At 41.2% G+C, this 17,383-nt stretch overlaps 1 protein-coding gene across 2 annotated transcripts in view; it reads left to right on the top strand.

The window, feature by feature from the left end:
- Positions 1–17,383, top strand: part of taok2b (TAO kinase 2b) — a 29,992-nt gene that overhangs the window by 3,374 nt on the left and 9,235 nt on the right. The window contains exons 2-17 of one of the 2 annotated variants that reach the window (XM_067575481.1): positions 2,013–2,153; positions 3,549–3,620; positions 3,704–3,805; positions 4,727–4,772; positions 4,918–5,014; positions 5,325–5,438; positions 6,681–6,772; positions 6,960–7,053; positions 7,787–7,868; positions 9,140–9,307; positions 9,903–10,109; positions 10,577–10,821; positions 11,314–11,491; positions 11,613–11,741; positions 11,873–12,076; positions 13,221–13,460. In XM_067575481.1, coding sequence (XP_067431582.1) covers positions 2,022–2,153; positions 3,549–3,620; positions 3,704–3,805; positions 4,727–4,772; positions 4,918–5,014; positions 5,325–5,438; positions 6,681–6,772; positions 6,960–7,053; positions 7,787–7,868; positions 9,140–9,307; positions 9,903–10,109; positions 10,577–10,821; positions 11,314–11,491; positions 11,613–11,741; positions 11,873–12,076; positions 13,221–13,460 — 2,202 coding nt within the window. In that variant the 5' untranslated portion in view covers positions 2,013–2,021. Of the gene's footprint in view, positions 1–2,012; positions 2,154–3,548; positions 3,621–3,703; positions 3,806–4,726; positions 4,773–4,917; positions 5,015–5,324; positions 5,439–6,680; positions 6,773–6,959; positions 7,054–7,786; positions 7,869–9,139; positions 9,308–9,902; positions 10,110–10,576; positions 10,822–11,313; positions 11,492–11,612; positions 11,742–11,872; positions 12,077–13,220; positions 16,781–17,383 lie in introns of those variants that run through there. The other variant, XM_067575480.1, reaches the window with a different exon arrangement.

The following is a 17,383-nucleotide window of genomic DNA, read 5'->3' as shown; positions in this document are numbered from 1 at the left end:
AAAAAGATGAGAGAAAGAGAGAGAGAGCAGCAGTGGTCGAGTGAGCTAGAGAGCGAATGAAGAGAGGGAGCGCTGGTAGAGAGAATGCCAATGAATCAGATCAAAAAAAGTTATTTTCTGATTGTTTCACAGCGGTTACGTTCTGGAGGACAAATAAACACGCCCACACCCCCACACACCTGCGCTTGACCCTGCGGCTGAACGCCGCACCGCCTGATTTGGTCTGAATACGGCCTTACTGCTAAACTTTTCGTCTGCTCTGCTCACATTCACCGTCACTTTTCTGATGTCCGCTGTCTTGCTTAACCACTCACTCGCTGTTCTATTCCTTAAAAAGAGCTACGCTACCTGCAGTTTCCCGAGCAGTGACGCAGATGTTGACTGGCGTTTCGAAACAGTGCTGCTCAGAGGCTCCCAAACGCTATTGATTTTCAAATGAATGGATATTTGGCATTTAAAAAGATATTTTTTGGCCTGGTGGGGGTTCTCGTTGACCTGGCGGCCCGCCAGGCCTGTACTATTATAGGGGAAACACTGACCATGGTTAACTATATAAACCACTCCGCTGCTTCTTAGAAAATTAAAACAAGCACAGGTTGTGCTGTCATAACTAAGTTTAAAGACAAACAGATTAGTCCATCTGAGATTTTACATTTAGTTCCTATGGTTACACACACACACACACACACACACACGTGCGCGCACACTGTCGGTGGCCATGTCTTGAATGTGTGTGCAGGGAGCCTGAAGGACCCATCACAGTCATCGATAGAGAGGTGTTCTGTTTAGTATATAATGACATTTAGAGCTTCAGTGATTATTTGATGAGTCTATCAGTCAATTGACAGAAAAATTAATCAACTATTTTGATTTGCTGGTTTCAGTTTCTCAAATGTGAACATTAGATGATTTTCTTTGTCATACATTGTAGCAAACTGAATATTTTGGGGTTTTGGACTGTTGGGCAGACAAACGAAGACATTTGAAGACATCATCTTTGACAGTGAGAAATTATAACAGGCTTTTTTCTTCTTTTTTTTTTTACTATTTATTGACATTTTATTACATTTTATATTTTATATACATTTTATTACATTTTATACAAAAAAATGAAGATACCCTGTGCACAGCAGTGCCTCTCTCCTGGGTGCCTGCTGACGCAGGGCAAATTACAGAAAATCAAAAAAGTATTTCAGCACACACCAGGATACTAGCACAGACGCTATTTTATTAGGGGATTACAATAAAAAAAACAACAGGAGCAAACTACATGTACAATATAAGAGTTTGTGTAGAATTTTTAAATCTTACTTTAAAATGAGGAAGAGAAAAGAATTTCTGGAGGAAAGAAATCTACATCTGCTGTTCTCTATAAAGACAATAGTATTCAAAAACAGCTTCTCCTTTCCATTAGGAGCTATAGAAGTTAGTAGATACATAAACTGTATCTGGTGAAATAATGGTATTGACCTTTCTAGATTAAACGCATTATATATTGTAAAAACTAGCTTATTTTTTGCCAGTATTCTTCTTCAGCCTTACATGTCTGTTAGGGAGACAGATGGATGGATGAATGGGTGGGTGGCCATTTGAAGCTGATATTTTTCATCTACATCTGCCAAATCACATTTGCATTTTTGTGTTCTTACAGTTTAATTACAGATGTAGCACAGGATTCTCTTTTTTACACATGAACCAAAGTGGCTCGACGTTATAGGCTGGAAAAGTGAGCGCTGCCTTGAGCTGCAGATCGGTGTGTTGATTTTTGGTGGGATCAGCAGTACAAGCAGCCCTTTGACATTACAGCATGTAACTCGGTGTTAAAAATCCAAATAACATATCAGTGATGTTAGAAAAGACCTCTCTGACTGTCAGAGAGACGCTGGGACTGCAATATGTGACAGACTGGACCATATACCCAGGGCAGTTCATGTTTCCAACACAACATGGACGTTGGTAATCTCTCCAAATAACAGGCGCTCACACAGTGTGTCCCTTTCCGTGCTCACCAGGCGCTGGCCATGCCGTCGAGTGTGCGGGCCGGGAGCCTGAAGGACCCGGAGGTGGCTGAGCTGTTCTGCAGGGAGGATCCTGAGAAGCTCTTCACAGACCTGAGGGAGATTGGACATGGGAGCTTCGGAGCAGTCTACTTTGTGAGTTACTTTCCTTGGCCTTATAGCCTCTAACTTAACTTAAATTAAGATGCTGATCGACTCCTGTAGGTCTAAATTATATGTCTTTCATCTCTGTCAGCTTGCCGAATGATATGGACACACTAAACATTTAAGAAAATGAAATGTTAATATTTATTAGGCATGGAAATTTGGTGACTGACCAATGATTACAATCAGGTCATTTTAATATGTCAGTAAAGTTTAGTTATCAGCTAAAACTTTGCTGACAATACATCTGTAAATATGGATATGAGTGTCTGATAATTAACTCTGCTGATCTTGTTCTTGAATTCTGGAGTAAGGACAAAAAATGGTTGTTGTTCAGTAACATACATTCGCAGACAAGATCTTGAAAGTGTTTTGAAAGATTTTCTCCAACTTTTGGTACTTTCTACTCTTTAGTGATTTCAGATTTTTGCAGTATTGCTTTTCGTCCATATTCCACACCACTAGTACGTGATAAGGAACACAAGCCCTTGAGCCGGAGCCGCTGTAAGACGTTTGGTGCTAAACTGATTAGTCAGTTCCTCACATACTGTATCTTCTCAAAAAATCAACATATCTGATTCAATGAAAACACAACCAATGATGGAAATAGTTGTTGATTGCAGCCCTGATATTGATTGATAGTTGCAGCAGCTCTAACGCTGTAAGATTGATGTCACAATACTCTGCTCTACTGATGTGGTTAAAAAAATTAAAAAAACACCATAGATGTAATGAATATATCACTATCCATGCGAAAAAGCTGCACATTTAACTTGAGATCCCATCACTGAAATGTACTCACTGTAATGAATGTAGCCAGAGGCAAAGAGGTTGATTTGCAAAAAAAAAAAAAAAAAAAAGTAAGCACAGCAAAGGAGAAGGCCCGACAGACGAGGGGGAGCGTGATGATGTCTCTTGATAGACAGGAGGGAAGATGATAATGATGGTACTACCAATAAGAACACAAGGTGGATTAACCTATCAGCTGAAGAGGAAATGTGGCAGGGAAGAGAAAAAACATGGACAAAGGACAACTCACAAGTGGTGGATGAAAAGCCCTGTTTAATGAAGGGTGAACAGGAGCTAGTCATGGATGAAGGGACGGGAGAGGGCAGGAGTGGAAGGAGGCTCAGCAGAAATCTTTGTTTTATATAACGGTGATTTCTGATGTTAAAATGGCTGATAAAGCTCAGCGCTACAAGGATCTTTTGAGAATATGTTGCATTGGCGTTGTCAGTGATGCTTAAACTAAACTGGAATGAGCTACTTGCAAAAAAAAAAAATATTTTTTTTAAAAGTACAAGGCAACATTTCTTCTGTATAAAGAAAACTAAAGGCTGTTTGAAGTAATTTAATCATCTGTTTTCCCCAACCTTTCCACATTAGGCTCACGACATCCGCACCAATGAGGTGGTGGCCATCAAGAAGATGTCCTATAGTGGCAAACAGTCCAATGAGGTAGGAGCCGGCACCTCTTAAATGCTTCATCTATTGATTGTCATGTTTGCTCGTTAATCATCGTGACCCTGCTCACGTTTCAGAAATGGCAGGATATCATCAAGGAAGTGAAGTTCCTCCAGAAACTGCGCCACCCCAACACTGTGGAGTACCGCGGCTGCTACCTGAGAGAGCACACAGCATGGGTGAGAGTGTTTTCAGACATGGTTCACATCCTAATTATAAATAGATTGTGCAGTAAACATCTACAGCAGCTCTGCAGGCCATTTATGTCACATTTGTGAAATGCATTATTTTGTAAGCACAGAGGATGCTTCTCATTGATGCTGTTACTTAAGTCCTAGTAGTACACTTTCTTTTTAAGTCTAGCCTGGGAGTGTACTTCCTTACTTAATCCTCTTCATCCCTTGTGGGACATAAAGCTACAATGAGCTCTGTATCGTTTACTATTTTTGGCAACATGTTAAGTTAATCGTGGCTAGCTTGTCCATCACGTCTCTGTGCAAGGTCATTTTTGGTCTTCCAGGTTGTCTTCTGCCTGGAGGCGTCCATCTTGGCACATGTCTGGGAGTGACATCATTTGGTAGCACCTTCAAACTAGGTGCATTACTTGTTAGAAAGGATTCATAATAAGATGGTTTTCACCCAACAAACATTGTCAGAGCTTACATTCGCACCACAATGATTGAAGTAATCGCTCCAATCAAAGTGTGTTCATACACTGATATGTACAGTACAGTTTTTTTACTATACATAATGACAGATGACCCTAACAGGACATATTCAGCCAGTCATGTTGATCAACTTCTAGTGTGTGGAGCAGTTTGCTGCAGACTCCCGCAGATGCTCCAGTGCTCACTTGGAGCAAACCTCAGACCTCCATTTTGATGCGGACATGAGAACGCTTTTCTGTGCTGTTCCTCAGTTCGACAAGTTTTTACACTTATATAAATGTACTGAACTCTCAGGGAAAACTACCTCAGGTCCCAAAAAAAAATCTCTCCATACGGGGCGAGTGTGAAAAAGTCCTTAACGGCGTGTGTGCTCTTGGGGTGAGGCTCCCTAAAATAGCCTACAGTTAAACACTCACTGTGTCTCTCTCCTAGCTGGTGATGGAGTACTGCTTGGGCTCAGCTTCTGACCTTTTAGAAGGTAAGTAGGAAAGAAGTATTTGTCAAAAATGAGAAATGAATAATAAAGAAACACGAGTGAGTTACACGTCTTGATCGGTTGTTGGCATAGATGCAGTCATCTAACACCCAAAGCCTGATCTCCTCTGATATCTGTCTTCACCCAGTCCACAAGAAACCCCTCCAGGAAGTGGAAATAGCTGCCATAACCCATGGTGCATTGCAGGGACTGGTGTATCTTCACTCTCACAACATGATTCATAGGTAAGCCCCCCCCCCCCCCCCCGTTCCTTATCTCACTATCTTTTCGACTCTCCTCCCCCACACTTCAGACAACAGACAAAACGAATATGGGGGAGAAAAAGCGCAAAGTGTGCTGCCTAAGATGCAGTAAGCTTATGCAATAGTGTTTGTGCTCACTTACTGTGCAGCAACACATCTGAGTTCATCTCGCTACTCCCAAGCCTCTAACAATACATATATCTCCCAGTTTGTTTTTGTCATCCTCACAACATTCCTGACTCATCATTTTCTCTCTCTTTATTATTATCTGACTTCTCTCTTTCTCTCTCAGGGATGTGAAGGCAGGAAACATCTTGCTAACAGAGCCAGGCCAGGTCAAACTGGGAGACTTTGGCTCTGCCTCCATTGTTGCACCAGCCAACTCCTTCGTGGGAACGCCTTACTGGTAAGACATCAAGCTTTTCAGCCATAACAGAATCATCCTCATCATAAGTTTGAGACCAGTCGCTCTTTGTAAATCTGTAGGAATTACACCAAACTGTGACGCCTTCTTCATGTCCATATTCATCAGTTACAAATAGTTTCCGCTTTAAAAAATGTCTATCATCTATATATCCTTAAGATGCACCAAGACCAATTTAAAGTATAATCTGGCTATATATCACAATATTCTTAAACTAGGAGCTTTTTTAAAGTCACATTGAAAGGAAAAACAACTTAACACCTTTTGCAATTTTCTTAGTTTAAAAATGTGCTATTTTTTATTTCCTCCTTTATCAATACTTTGACTTCCCAGAAAACCTTATGTCATTGATTACCTTTAAACCCAAATCACAAATCCGCTCATACCACTAATGGCTTATAAGCATGCAGGTTGTTTTTTATGCCAAGATTTTGCAATTTCGACTGCTGAGATGTTTGCTTGCACCCAAACATATTGGAGGTGAATGTTTGTGTTGCTCAAACCATCTAAAAATTAAATTTCTAATACTTAGTATCAAGTTAAAATCAGTGTTCTGTTTACATGGAATAATCCACAGACCTTGTTGTGAAATGTCTCTTAAATCAGCATCAACACCATCACACTCTTTAGCCAGAATTCAAAAGCTTCCCCAAGAGCCAGCTGCTCTCAAAATATCCAACTACTCACTTCTGTGTGTCTGATTGTGACTTCATTTATCGTCACACTTCTGAGGTGAAAAAGGGTCCCAACAAGGGGCGGCTGCCTGAGAGTCAGATTTATTCAAAGCATGCAGAATGGAGTTCAGACTTAGACCTGCAAGGTACCCAAGTATTTCATTTCAAGTTATAAGAACCCAAAGTGATGTTTTAATTGACACATATTTACTCACAAATATATGAAACAGAAAAACAGCAAATCCTCACATCGTTGGAGCTGGAACCAATAAATGTTATTATTTTACTGCCAATCAGTTAATCATTTCAGCATCACCCGGACATGTTTCAGGTCATCAGTCAAGTGTAGGAGGGCATCAGATTTCACTATAAGCAGCTGCTGGTTACTGTTGTCGTTGTACATGAGGCAGCCTGACCCTTCTTGTAATGTTCATGTCTATTCATGTGGTGTAAACGTTGGAAATGACCCAGAGGTGGTGTTCTCTGTTGGTCCCGCATCAAAGGACAAGAGCTGGAAATGGCTGAATGCTTTGTTGTTTCCTCCATGCAGGATGGCCCCCGAGGTGATCCTGGCCATGGACGAGGGTCAGTACGATGGGAAGGTGGATGTGTGGTCACTTGGCATTACCTGCATAGAGCTGGGTAAGAGATGGTCATAAAATGCTCCACAAGTGCGTTTTTTTTGTGTTCACAAAGCTGAAAGCATCCAACCCCTTTGTTTGCTCTCTCCTCTCTCTTCTTCTTCTTCTTCTTCTTTTTTTTTTTTCCTTGCTCTTTATCTGCCACTCGCTGTCTCTGTCACGCTATGTTGTGCTTTGTCACACTGTAGCGGAAAGGAAGCCTCCTCTGTTCAACATGAATGCTATGAGTGCCTTATACCACATCGCCCAGAATGAGAGCCCTGTGTTGCAGTCTAATCACTGGTGAGAGATGGTGAAACTTCCTAAATGCTCCTTTTAGGCTAATAAGACTTTTGTTGGACACTGATTTTGCAGTTAGGATTTTATGTGCAGTGTGGACCATTTTTATGTTGCTTGAGATTGTTTTATAAATGTTGTTTTTTGTTTTTTATCAAAGAGCTTCTAATATTATTGAGGCTCTCTCTACATAATGTTTGTGAAAGAATGGAGAATTGATCTTATGATTCTACATACAATTATCAGTGAGTTTACGAGGAGGGGGAGGTGAATTTTATGGATTTTTAGGAAAACTGGCTGACAAATTAAGAAACTCTGGGAAATGAATGCCAGAGTTTGCAGCTGCAGTGTGTTGCACCTAGAAGACAAGAAACAATAGCGTGCTATTGAATCATGAAAGCCCACACTGAATGGTAACAACATGGGTTTTATAATTTCAGTTCATTGTAAACAAAACCCACAACACTTCCTCTGTCGCACCACTGTTTCACACCAGTTTGTGTTCCAGTACACCATAAATTAGAATAGACAGATCTGAAGGGTCTTAAGTGGAGCGAAATGCTTTGACATCCTGTAATAACAGCAAAAATGAATATTCTACCATGAGAAATCATGTAGCTTTAAGAAGATTATAAAATTATAAATTATACATCTTTGTTGCAAATGAACAACCCTTCCAAGCAGCTTTCATTTGACAGTGTCAATGATGCCTTTATAATGACATTTTTATCATTTTCAGGTCGGATTATTTCCGCAATTTTGTGGACTCCTGTTTGCAGAAGATCGCCCAGGACAGACCTACCTCTGATGTGCTGCTCAAGGTACAAGACGTCAAAAGAAGTGTTTGATGTTGTAGATTCTCACATTGTTAATGGCGTTGGCTTCATGGTCAAACAAAAGGGAATCTTGTGTAAGAAGAGCTGTGAAATTTGTTTAAATTGCGCAAATAAAATATAATTTGTATCTTCTAATAAAATAATGTAATGTACATTTGGTGTAGGGCACAAATTGTGTTCTACAAACAGTCATCTACATGGCTGCATACACAGTCATATATTACTGTGTAGTTTTCATGACCAATAATCAGGTTCAAAAGTTTTCAAAAATAAAGTTTTATTCTGTTTTGACACTAGATGTTCTAAATTAATTCAGTTGTTTTTAAAATGTAAGTGTTCCCCTTTCTCTCCAGCTACAATCAACTGTTGGATGTTTAAATACACTATAAAGTCTTAGTTTATATTTGTCTTTTGGCTCAAGCATGCACTGACATAACAAGCAGATCAGCTTGTTTTTGTTTGGGGAAAAAACAAATAATTTGCCTACTCTTCAACTTTAAAGCAGATTTTCCTGCTTTGATACAGCAAAGTAGTCAGTGGTGGTGCAAGTGTGAGGTATAAACAGTAGTTGTCAACAAGGAGCTTTCAAAGTCAAGCAAGGCAAAGTAATTTAGTTGATGTGTCACTTTGTATTAGAAAAGCCAGGACAGCCACCTGAAGCTAACAATAATTACCATAAGCATCATAGGAACTAAAGGCTCTAATATATTATGTTTTTGTCAGTTGAGTTGAGTAAAAACAAAGAAAGAAAGATGCATTTTATTATCTTATCAATGTCTGATTTGTATTGTGTGTATTTGTTGTACTGACTTGCAGCTGAGACACCTCCACCAAATAGACAATTCTTAATAAACTTTTCAGATTTTCCAGAATTGCACAGTTGCTTGGTGAAAATTTCTGGAAGTGTTATTTTTCCCTCTTATCAGTTGAGTAATTAAAAATGTTCCTGAGCTGAGACAAGACTGCACACTCCCCTCAGTTCAGTAAAATAGGCCTGAAGTTAACGCATGCGAGCAATGTCACCTTCCTGTCACTATAAATTCTTTTAAACTAATTATAATATTCAGCATCAACATCTTGTCTATATTCAGCCAGCTTCAAAACTAGCACCCCAACTCTTGTGTAGGTTTCACATTTGTTAATCTTAACATACGGGGATGTTGAGCTCAGACCTTCAGAGTCTTGTCATAATTGAATCGTTCACCCTGTCTATGTCCATTTCTGTCCCCCTTCTCTTAACCCATCCATCTCCCCAGCACCATTTCCTATGCAGAGAGCGTCCCATGACAGTTGTGATGGACCTCATTGCACGCACCAAGGACGCTGTCCGCGAGCTGGATAACCTTCAGTATCGGAAAATGAAGAAAATTCTCTTCCATGAGGCCCACAACGGTCCCGCTCCAGAAGGAGGTGATGAGGAAGAGGTAAGAATGGATCAGAGGAGGAAGAGGCTGAAAGAGCTGCAGGGAGAGTTGGTTTTGCATTGCCTCAAAGTGGTGCAATGTGTCACCATGTATTGCATTTCCTGCTAGACACAAGCGTGCAACAAGAACCCTTTGCATCAATGAAAAGACTGTATATAGTCATGTTTTGTTCATTACTTCACCCTTTTCTCGTAGAAGAGAATTTGGAAATGCAGGTTCTAAAACCTTCAGAAGCTCAGCACAGAAAAAAAACAGCTGGTAATTGAATCCATCCTGCCTTTGTATTGTATTGCTCGATAAATATTCTGAACGTAGGACCTCTTCCTCTCCATACAAAGGGCTTTGTTCCCATCAGCATCTAATTCCAGTTGGCTGTTCCCCCCCAAAAGGAAATGAAGGAATTTAGAAAATGTTGGGCTGCACATTTCTAGAGTGTACAGTTTGTCTGCATAGAAAGGTGTTTCATAGCATTTTTGTACTTTGAAAACCGCTAATACACACACCGAACTAAACACTAAACCTCAATCACCATCTTTCCCCAGAACTGTTCCCAGTAACCTATTCGACTAAAGTGCCTCTTTTTCCTCTCAACCAGGATGTGGAGCAGTATATGTTGCGAACAGGCACAGTCAACAGCATGGAAAGCTCCCATTCTCTGCCATCCATGTCAATCAGCGCCAGCTCCCAGAGCAGCTCGGTCAACAGCCTGGCAGACGGCTCAGATGACAGCGGGGAGATGGCCATGATGCAGGAGGGAGAGCACACCGTCACCTCTAACAGCTCTGTCCTACACAAGCCCCTGGTCAGTCCAAATGTATTCTGTCTCTTGTTTCAATGCACTCTTGCTTTGGTCTTTTCTCTTTATTTTTAGAAGTTTTTTTACACTTACCTTTCTTCAATACTGGAGTTATTTTACCATATATTGGCTGCAGACTGCAGGGGAAGCGGTTCTGTCATTGTCAGACCAGTTCTACACACGCACATCTGCGTCACCTACAGGAAAAGCGAAGTAATTGCAGCAGCAGTTTAGACTTGCAGATGAACAGTAGATATAACCGTGTTGCTACAAAGCATGGTGGCACGTTCACATACACTACACCTGACAAAAGTGTCAAAATTTAAGTTTTTGTAGTTTAACTGCACAAGTGGATCCATTAATCTTGTTTGTTGAGTGCTTTGAAGCAAAACTTTGCCAAAACCCCAGTTTACTTGTTAGTCGTCTAAAAACTCACATTCTCTCTTCTATTTTCTCCTCCACCTTTTCTACAGAGCCATGACAATATCTATGATGACCCCTATCAGCCAGAGGTTGACTCACAACGAGAAGCTTCATCTGCTGGCGGCGGCGGTGGTGGTGGTGGAGGAGGAGGAGGGGGAGGGGGCGGAGGGGGAGGGGGAGGGGGTAGGCGTCGTCGAGGCCGAGACCACTTTGCCACCATCAGGACAGCCTCACTTGTCACTCGTCAGATCCAGGAACATGAGCAGGGCTCGGCCCTGAGAGAGCAGATGTCTGGGTAAGGCTGCAGTGTATGACTTATGTTCAGAGTCAGAAATGGGAAACAGGTTTATTGCCAAGTAGGTTTACACATACAAGAAATTTGCTTAAGTAAGAGGAAAATACCACAAAAGATAGGTTTAATATAACTATATAAATACAAATTTACGGTTAAAATGTGAAATATCATGAATACATTAAAAAATATATTCTAAGTGAAAAGAGCTATGGAATTGTACAAGATATTGACCAGGAATGTGTAAGAGTTCACAGTATAAAAATGTTGTATAATAAACATATAGAAAAGTAAATGTTGCTTTAAAAGGAAGAGAAATCAGCCAGTCAGGTTTATTTGTGTAGAATGTGATCATAGTTTGGAAAGGCTTTACAGTACCCATTTTATAAAGCTGTGAATAAACAAGACATCTCATGATTTACCTCAGTGATATTTCAGTCAAATAGTGTCGGTGTCTTCTTTCTATCCAACTTCCTGTCCTGCTTCTCTTCACAGGTACAAGCGCATGCGGCGACAGCACCAGAAGCAGCTGATGGGTTTGGAGAACAAGCTGAAGTCAGAGATGGACGAGCACCAGCTGAGACTGGACAAAGAGCTGGAGAATCAGAGGAACAGCTTCTCTATGGAGGGAGAAAAGCTCAATAAGAAGCATCAGGTTATCCTGGAGAAGGAGGTGAGCTAGTGGAGGAGGGATGGATGAATAAGAGATAGGAATATATGTGAAATTTACCCGAATAGTCAAGTGTGGTTCACAGTAAATGGTAAAGTGCTCTTTCTTTTGTTTTTCTTTCCAGACTAAAGGAGTCATGACTGAGGAGAAGAAGTTCCAGCAGCACATACTGGCCCAGCAAAAGAAGGAGTTGACCAGTCTGCTGGAGTCCCAGAAACGACAGTATCGACAGCGCAAGGAGCAGCTCAAAGAGGTGCTTATATGTTCCTGTTTTGCATCTCTGCTCCATTACACATTTTACAGACAATGTTGATCTTTAAGCTTGATGACATATCAAATCATCTAATACCATTGTGCAATTTTTTCATGTTTCTCTCACTCAAGGAACTGAACGAGAACCAGTCAACGCCAAAGCGGGAGAAACAGGAGTGGTTGGTGCACCAGAAGGAGTGTCTGCAGCAGCTGCAAGCAGAGGAAGAGTCAGGCCTGCTGCGGAGGCAGAGGCAGTATTATGAGCTGCAGTGTCGCCAGTACAAGAGGAAGATGTTGCTGGCACGCCACAACCTGGAGCAGGATCTGCTCCGAGAGGTATCATTCCTTTATTTTGAGGGGTATATCAACATCAGATCAACAGTTCAGTTCTCCTAAAATGCATTTTAAGCAGGCAGTTCAGTAGAAATCAATGAACCTGTAATTGATGTTGTATAATACATAGAAATGTGCAGCCAGATTCCTAGAGCCACTTAAATAACTGTTCCAAGTTTCCTCTTATGTCAAGTTTCCATCTTTATGATACAAACCATAGAGGGTCTTTGTAAGCATGTTGAGTATTGTATAGTTATTGTCCTCCTGTTAGAGTTTTTCTTTTTAGCAATGTGGAGTTTGATATGTGATGCAGATTCACATGGTTGACAACACAGGCAGAGACACTCTTTCAGTCTCAGTTAACAATATTATTACATAGTAAAATAAAAAACATATGCTTGTTATTGGGCCTTTCCAACAGAGTGAGACCTGCTTCAGGTTGTCATAAATACTGTATGTTCTTGTCTGTAGCTGCTACCTCAGTTTAGTGATCCCTTGAGTTTTTCTGTTGCGCCACCACAAGGTTAACATTTATGGTTCTGAGTGAAATGTCTCAACAACTATTAATTGGAATACCATCAAATTTGGTTCAGACATTCATGCACTGCTGTCCAATAATATGGTTTAATTCATTCTCATCAGCCTCAGCTGTACTTTATGTTTAGTGCTAATTAATGAATGTTAGCATGCTAACACCATAAAATAAGGTGTTGAACAATATATACATTAGACCTGCTAAACATTGGCATGTTAGCATTGACGTTGTGAGCATATTAGTGTGCTCATATTAGCATTTAGCTCTTTTTAATAAGAGTTTGACAGAAAGGTGGAATTAGTTTTCAGTGTTTCTCATGGATCAAAACTATACTTTGTTGCAGAAACAAATACTTGACAATCTTATTTTGGGAATGGCAAAAAATTATAAACATCTTTCAATGTAAGGCGCTCTAATACAACAACTACATCCTCAAAAATGACCACAGAGTTTAATTAACACCTCTCATTCGTTGGCTGGCAGCCCAATTATAGTCTGTGTGTGAAAACCTCACATTTATCTTTAAATTTGTTCAGTGATGAATTTCCTCTCCTCACAATATTACAACAGCCTTCCTGCCTCTTTCTCATTTCCTTTTCTTTTCTGAACCAGGAACTGAACAAGAAGCAGACTCTGAAGGACTTGGAGTGTGCCATGCTGCTGCGCCACCACGAGTCCACTCAGGAGCTGGAGTTCCGCCAGCTAGGTTTGGTGCAGCATACGCGGGCTGAGCTGATCCGCACGCAACACCAGACAGAGCTCACCAACCAGATGGAGTATAACAAGAGGCGTGAGCAGGAGCTGCGTCAGAAACATGCCGTGGAGGTCCGCCAACAGCCCAAGAGCCTCAAAGTGAGTGAGAGCACCAGCACCCAGAGCCAGGGTTCTCCTGAGGAGGGAGAGAGCCAGACAACAGAGGGGCTGAGCGGCAGCTGGGTGGGGGACGCAGGGGAGGATGAGGTGGATGGCGAGTTAGAAAAGCAGAGGAAGGCCAAAGAGATATTTGATGCTGAGGATGAGCTTAATGGAGGAACACAGGTTTTTACAAGAGTAGAAAAGGAAGAGGGTGTGAGCGTCCCAGTGGTTGAGAGGAACGACGAGGTAGACAAGGACGACAGTAAACTGAAGGGACAAGAAGACAGAGAGGATGAGAAAGAGGAGTGGAAAATCAGGGAAGGAGAGACAGAGGTGAGGGAAGTAGAGGGAGTTCAGTGGGAGTATGATGACGGTCATAGTAAAACTGCACATCTAGACACCGATGATGACGAAGAAGAGGAAGAGGGCAGGGGTGTAGCCGATGGTTGTCCGTCAGAGCTCTTCTCCTCTCTGTCTCCAGAAAAGAGACGAGTCCGCGAGCGAGACACCGATGAGTTATCTGAGTTTTACTTCCCCGACACTCCAGAGGAGCTGGAGCCCATACCCGCCCTTCCAACTCCTCCACCCCCCCCTCCCCAAACGTCTTTCCCGTCACTCTTCTCTCACGCCATCTGCCTCCTCCTCTCCCTCTCAGCTGCTGCCCAGCCCTCCAACCTCACTTTGCTGCTGCTCACCATCTTCCTCCTCTCCCTCCGTCGCTCGCCGCCCCTGCCCTCAGTGGCCTCTGTTGTTCTCTCTGCTGAACTCGCCCTCTTGGCGCTCTTCTTCTCCTACCTCTTCCTTCGCTCCTGCTGCTCTCTGTCTCTCTCCACCTACCTGTCGCTCAGCCTTTGGGCCAGCGGCCTCTTCAGTCTAGGACTCTCCCTTAGTCTGGGGATTTATTACATCCCCATGATTTTGATCTCAGCCTCCTTCCTCAGCTCTCCCTCGCTCTTCCTCTCCCTCTACTTGGTGGTGGTGCTGATTGTCAGGCCGGCCCGCGACTTCCTCCAGCGCGCACCCCGCAAAGTCAACCGCCTGTGCATGCGTTTCCTTTTCCGCCTGCCCCGGCCCCTCTTTGCCATGTGTCAGTCAGTCCTGGGCGGTATGGCAGAGCGTAACCTTTATGAGATGTTTCCCAAAGCAGGGCGCAACTGGGGTGTACGCCAGTCCAAAATCCCTGTCTCCCTTAAGAGCTTGCCTTTAGAGAATCAGGCTCGCTGCACTAACACCTCTCCCTTGGCCAAGGGCCTCCTCTGGGCGAGGCGTTTCAGTAGACGGCCCCTTGGGGTCCTGGCAGACCTGGCTAACTCCATTGTGTTAAAACTAGCTAGACAGGTGGTTAAAAAGCTGCCGCCCAGTGTCCGGATCAAATTAAGAACCCTGGGCCTCTTGAAGAAGGAGTTCCCAAGCAGGCTGCCCCGACTGCTGCCGAGGGAGGTCAGAGAGAGGAGACTGAAGGAGAGGAGGAGGAGAGAGAGGGAGAGACAGAAGAGGGAGGAGAGGGAGAGGATTTTTCGTGAGGAGGCGAGGTGGGAGTGCGGTTTGAGGCGAACTTCATCAGGAAGGTTTGTCAGGGGGAAAATTCGGCCATGGAGATAGCAAGAGTGTGAGACAAATTGAAAGAAAGAGCGAGAAAAGTATGCTGGCGGTTTATGTGTCTGAGCGTGATCGTGCTCACGTTCTTATGTTCCATTTGTCAACCATTTGTTTGTGTGTCTTTTTGATTTGGGCCCACGTGTCTCTCTTGTTACATAATTCCCAAACTGGTTTTTGGTCACATTTCTTAAAGATGAGGTGTATTTTACCCCGCACACATACATCTGTACGTCTGTGTGCTCTGGCTGAAAGGAATTTTGGCTGTTGAAGCTTTTCCAAAAATACTGTTGAATCAGTGGGGGTCTGCGGACGTAAACATGCAGCTAAACCCACGGTTACTGTACCAAACCCAGTGAAGCTTTAACATTTAATTATTGTGCTTTTTGTAAAAGTTCCTTAAAATTTCTTTAATTTTATTATTTTGCTCTTAATTTGTAAGACAAATATTTTTATGGTTATTTTTAAGACCATGTTTGTGCAATCGTTTGTTTTTCTGTTCTTATTTCATAGGCTGCACTGTGACGTCAGTGCCGAGAACAAATATTACAGTGTTGCATAGCTTCACGGCTATAATTTCACTCCCCAAACCTCAATACTGTGAAAAACCCCCAATAATTTCACTAACAACACCCTGAACACTAGCTCTCAATCAGTATAAAAGTGCAATAAACAGCTGTGCAGAAATATGTGGGACCACTGTAGGACAAGCAATATCATTTAATAATGGTTTCTGTGTTTAGAGGTGGGAGTTGAAATAAGGTCTTACTTTATAGGACTCAAAATAATAAAGTGTGGGGCCATGTAGGTTGATTATAAAGCCTATACAGATAATCTAGACTAATGATACCTGCTGTAAATTTTTTTAATTTACAGCTTGGGAAATCATCTTTCATATTCTAGCTAGATAAACTATTTTTATCGTGCTTTATGTGATAATTAGTTATGATTTACCATGTAAACATTTAGATATTTTCTTATTAATAATCATATAATCTACAGCCAGTTGAGTGCCTAGTTACAACAACCGTTTGCACGAATGTTAATCATCAGTTGTGTGGCAACATATCTTAAATTTATAGTAGAAACATAAGAAAACAGGATATACTTTGAATAGTAAAAGTATGATATAATAAACCTATTTAATATTTCATTGTAATTTATATGAAGCCATATAGACAATCTTTTGAGACAATTCTAAAATTTATAAAGTCCAAAGATTGACAAAACTACTGAATGTGAAAGTAAAGATTGAAAGATTCACAATCAAATGAAGAGAAGATAGATTTAAGAGCAGACATCTGTTTAATTTTGCACTGTCACAAAGCGACCCTTTAAAAAAAAAAAAAAAACAACAAAAAAAGAAAAAACAAATATGGGAGAACAGATCAGTCGGACCAAGAAAGAAACTTGACATTTTAAAGATGCAGGTTGAAAACTGCAGCATCTCAAGTCGATGTGAATTTGATGACTGAAAACAAATGAGGTCAAATGAACCAAATGAAGGTAGAAATTTGCAGTTGTGACCTACATATATGTAGAGATTTAAAGATGTGTACATTTGTAAGGGAAGTCTGATTTTATATATATATATATATAAAGAGCCCTGCATGTCACAGAAGGACATTTGAGCCATCGATGTTAAAGAGGATTACAGAGGAGGCTGTGATACAGTGAAAAGAGGAAAGCTCAATCTTAACTGTATTTTTGACCCAGGGGGGGATAAAAAGTAGAGCACTGCTTTATTTTTTTTATTTTATTTTTTTTTGTGACCTGCATTTGGGGAGTCTAGCTTTAAAAGAGACATTTCACAACATTTATTGTTTTATTTGAATGTAACTTATTTGCCATTGATTTACATTTGTGTTCCAGTTTTTTCCTGTTCCTCTGTGTATGTTTACATGTTTGTATTCTGGGTTTTTTTTTGTGTTTGTTTTTTTTTGTGACACCATCTGAGTGTTTCCACAGAGTTATGTCACCTTGAGTTTTCTATTTAATTTATGCAGTATTTATAAGACTAGTACTGCATTCTGTTTGGCGGCCATTTTGTTGTCCTTTTATTCTCATTCTAGCTGCATGAGTGTTGGCGTACTGTATGGCTGTGTGCTCCACAAGCATAGAAACATATTTTGTCTTACTTCAAGATTTTTCTTAACACAGAAATAAATTCTTTTGTGTTAAAATCATTGTCTTGTTTGTTTTTATGATTTGAGTTTCCATTATTACCATGTCTTCATTTGTTTACTTTCTCCCCAATTTATTTATTTACAGAAAGTCTTACAGTGTTTTATACAAAATTCATTTCAATATCCTTTATTTCATCA

The sequence above is a fragment of the Thunnus thynnus genome, chromosome 20, assembly GCF_963924715.1.
Source record: "Thunnus thynnus chromosome 20, fThuThy2.1, whole genome shotgun sequence".
NCBI lineage: Eukaryota > Metazoa > Chordata > Actinopteri > Scombriformes > Scombridae > Thunnus > Thunnus thynnus.
This window is presented reverse-complemented; position numbering and strand designations above follow the sequence as displayed.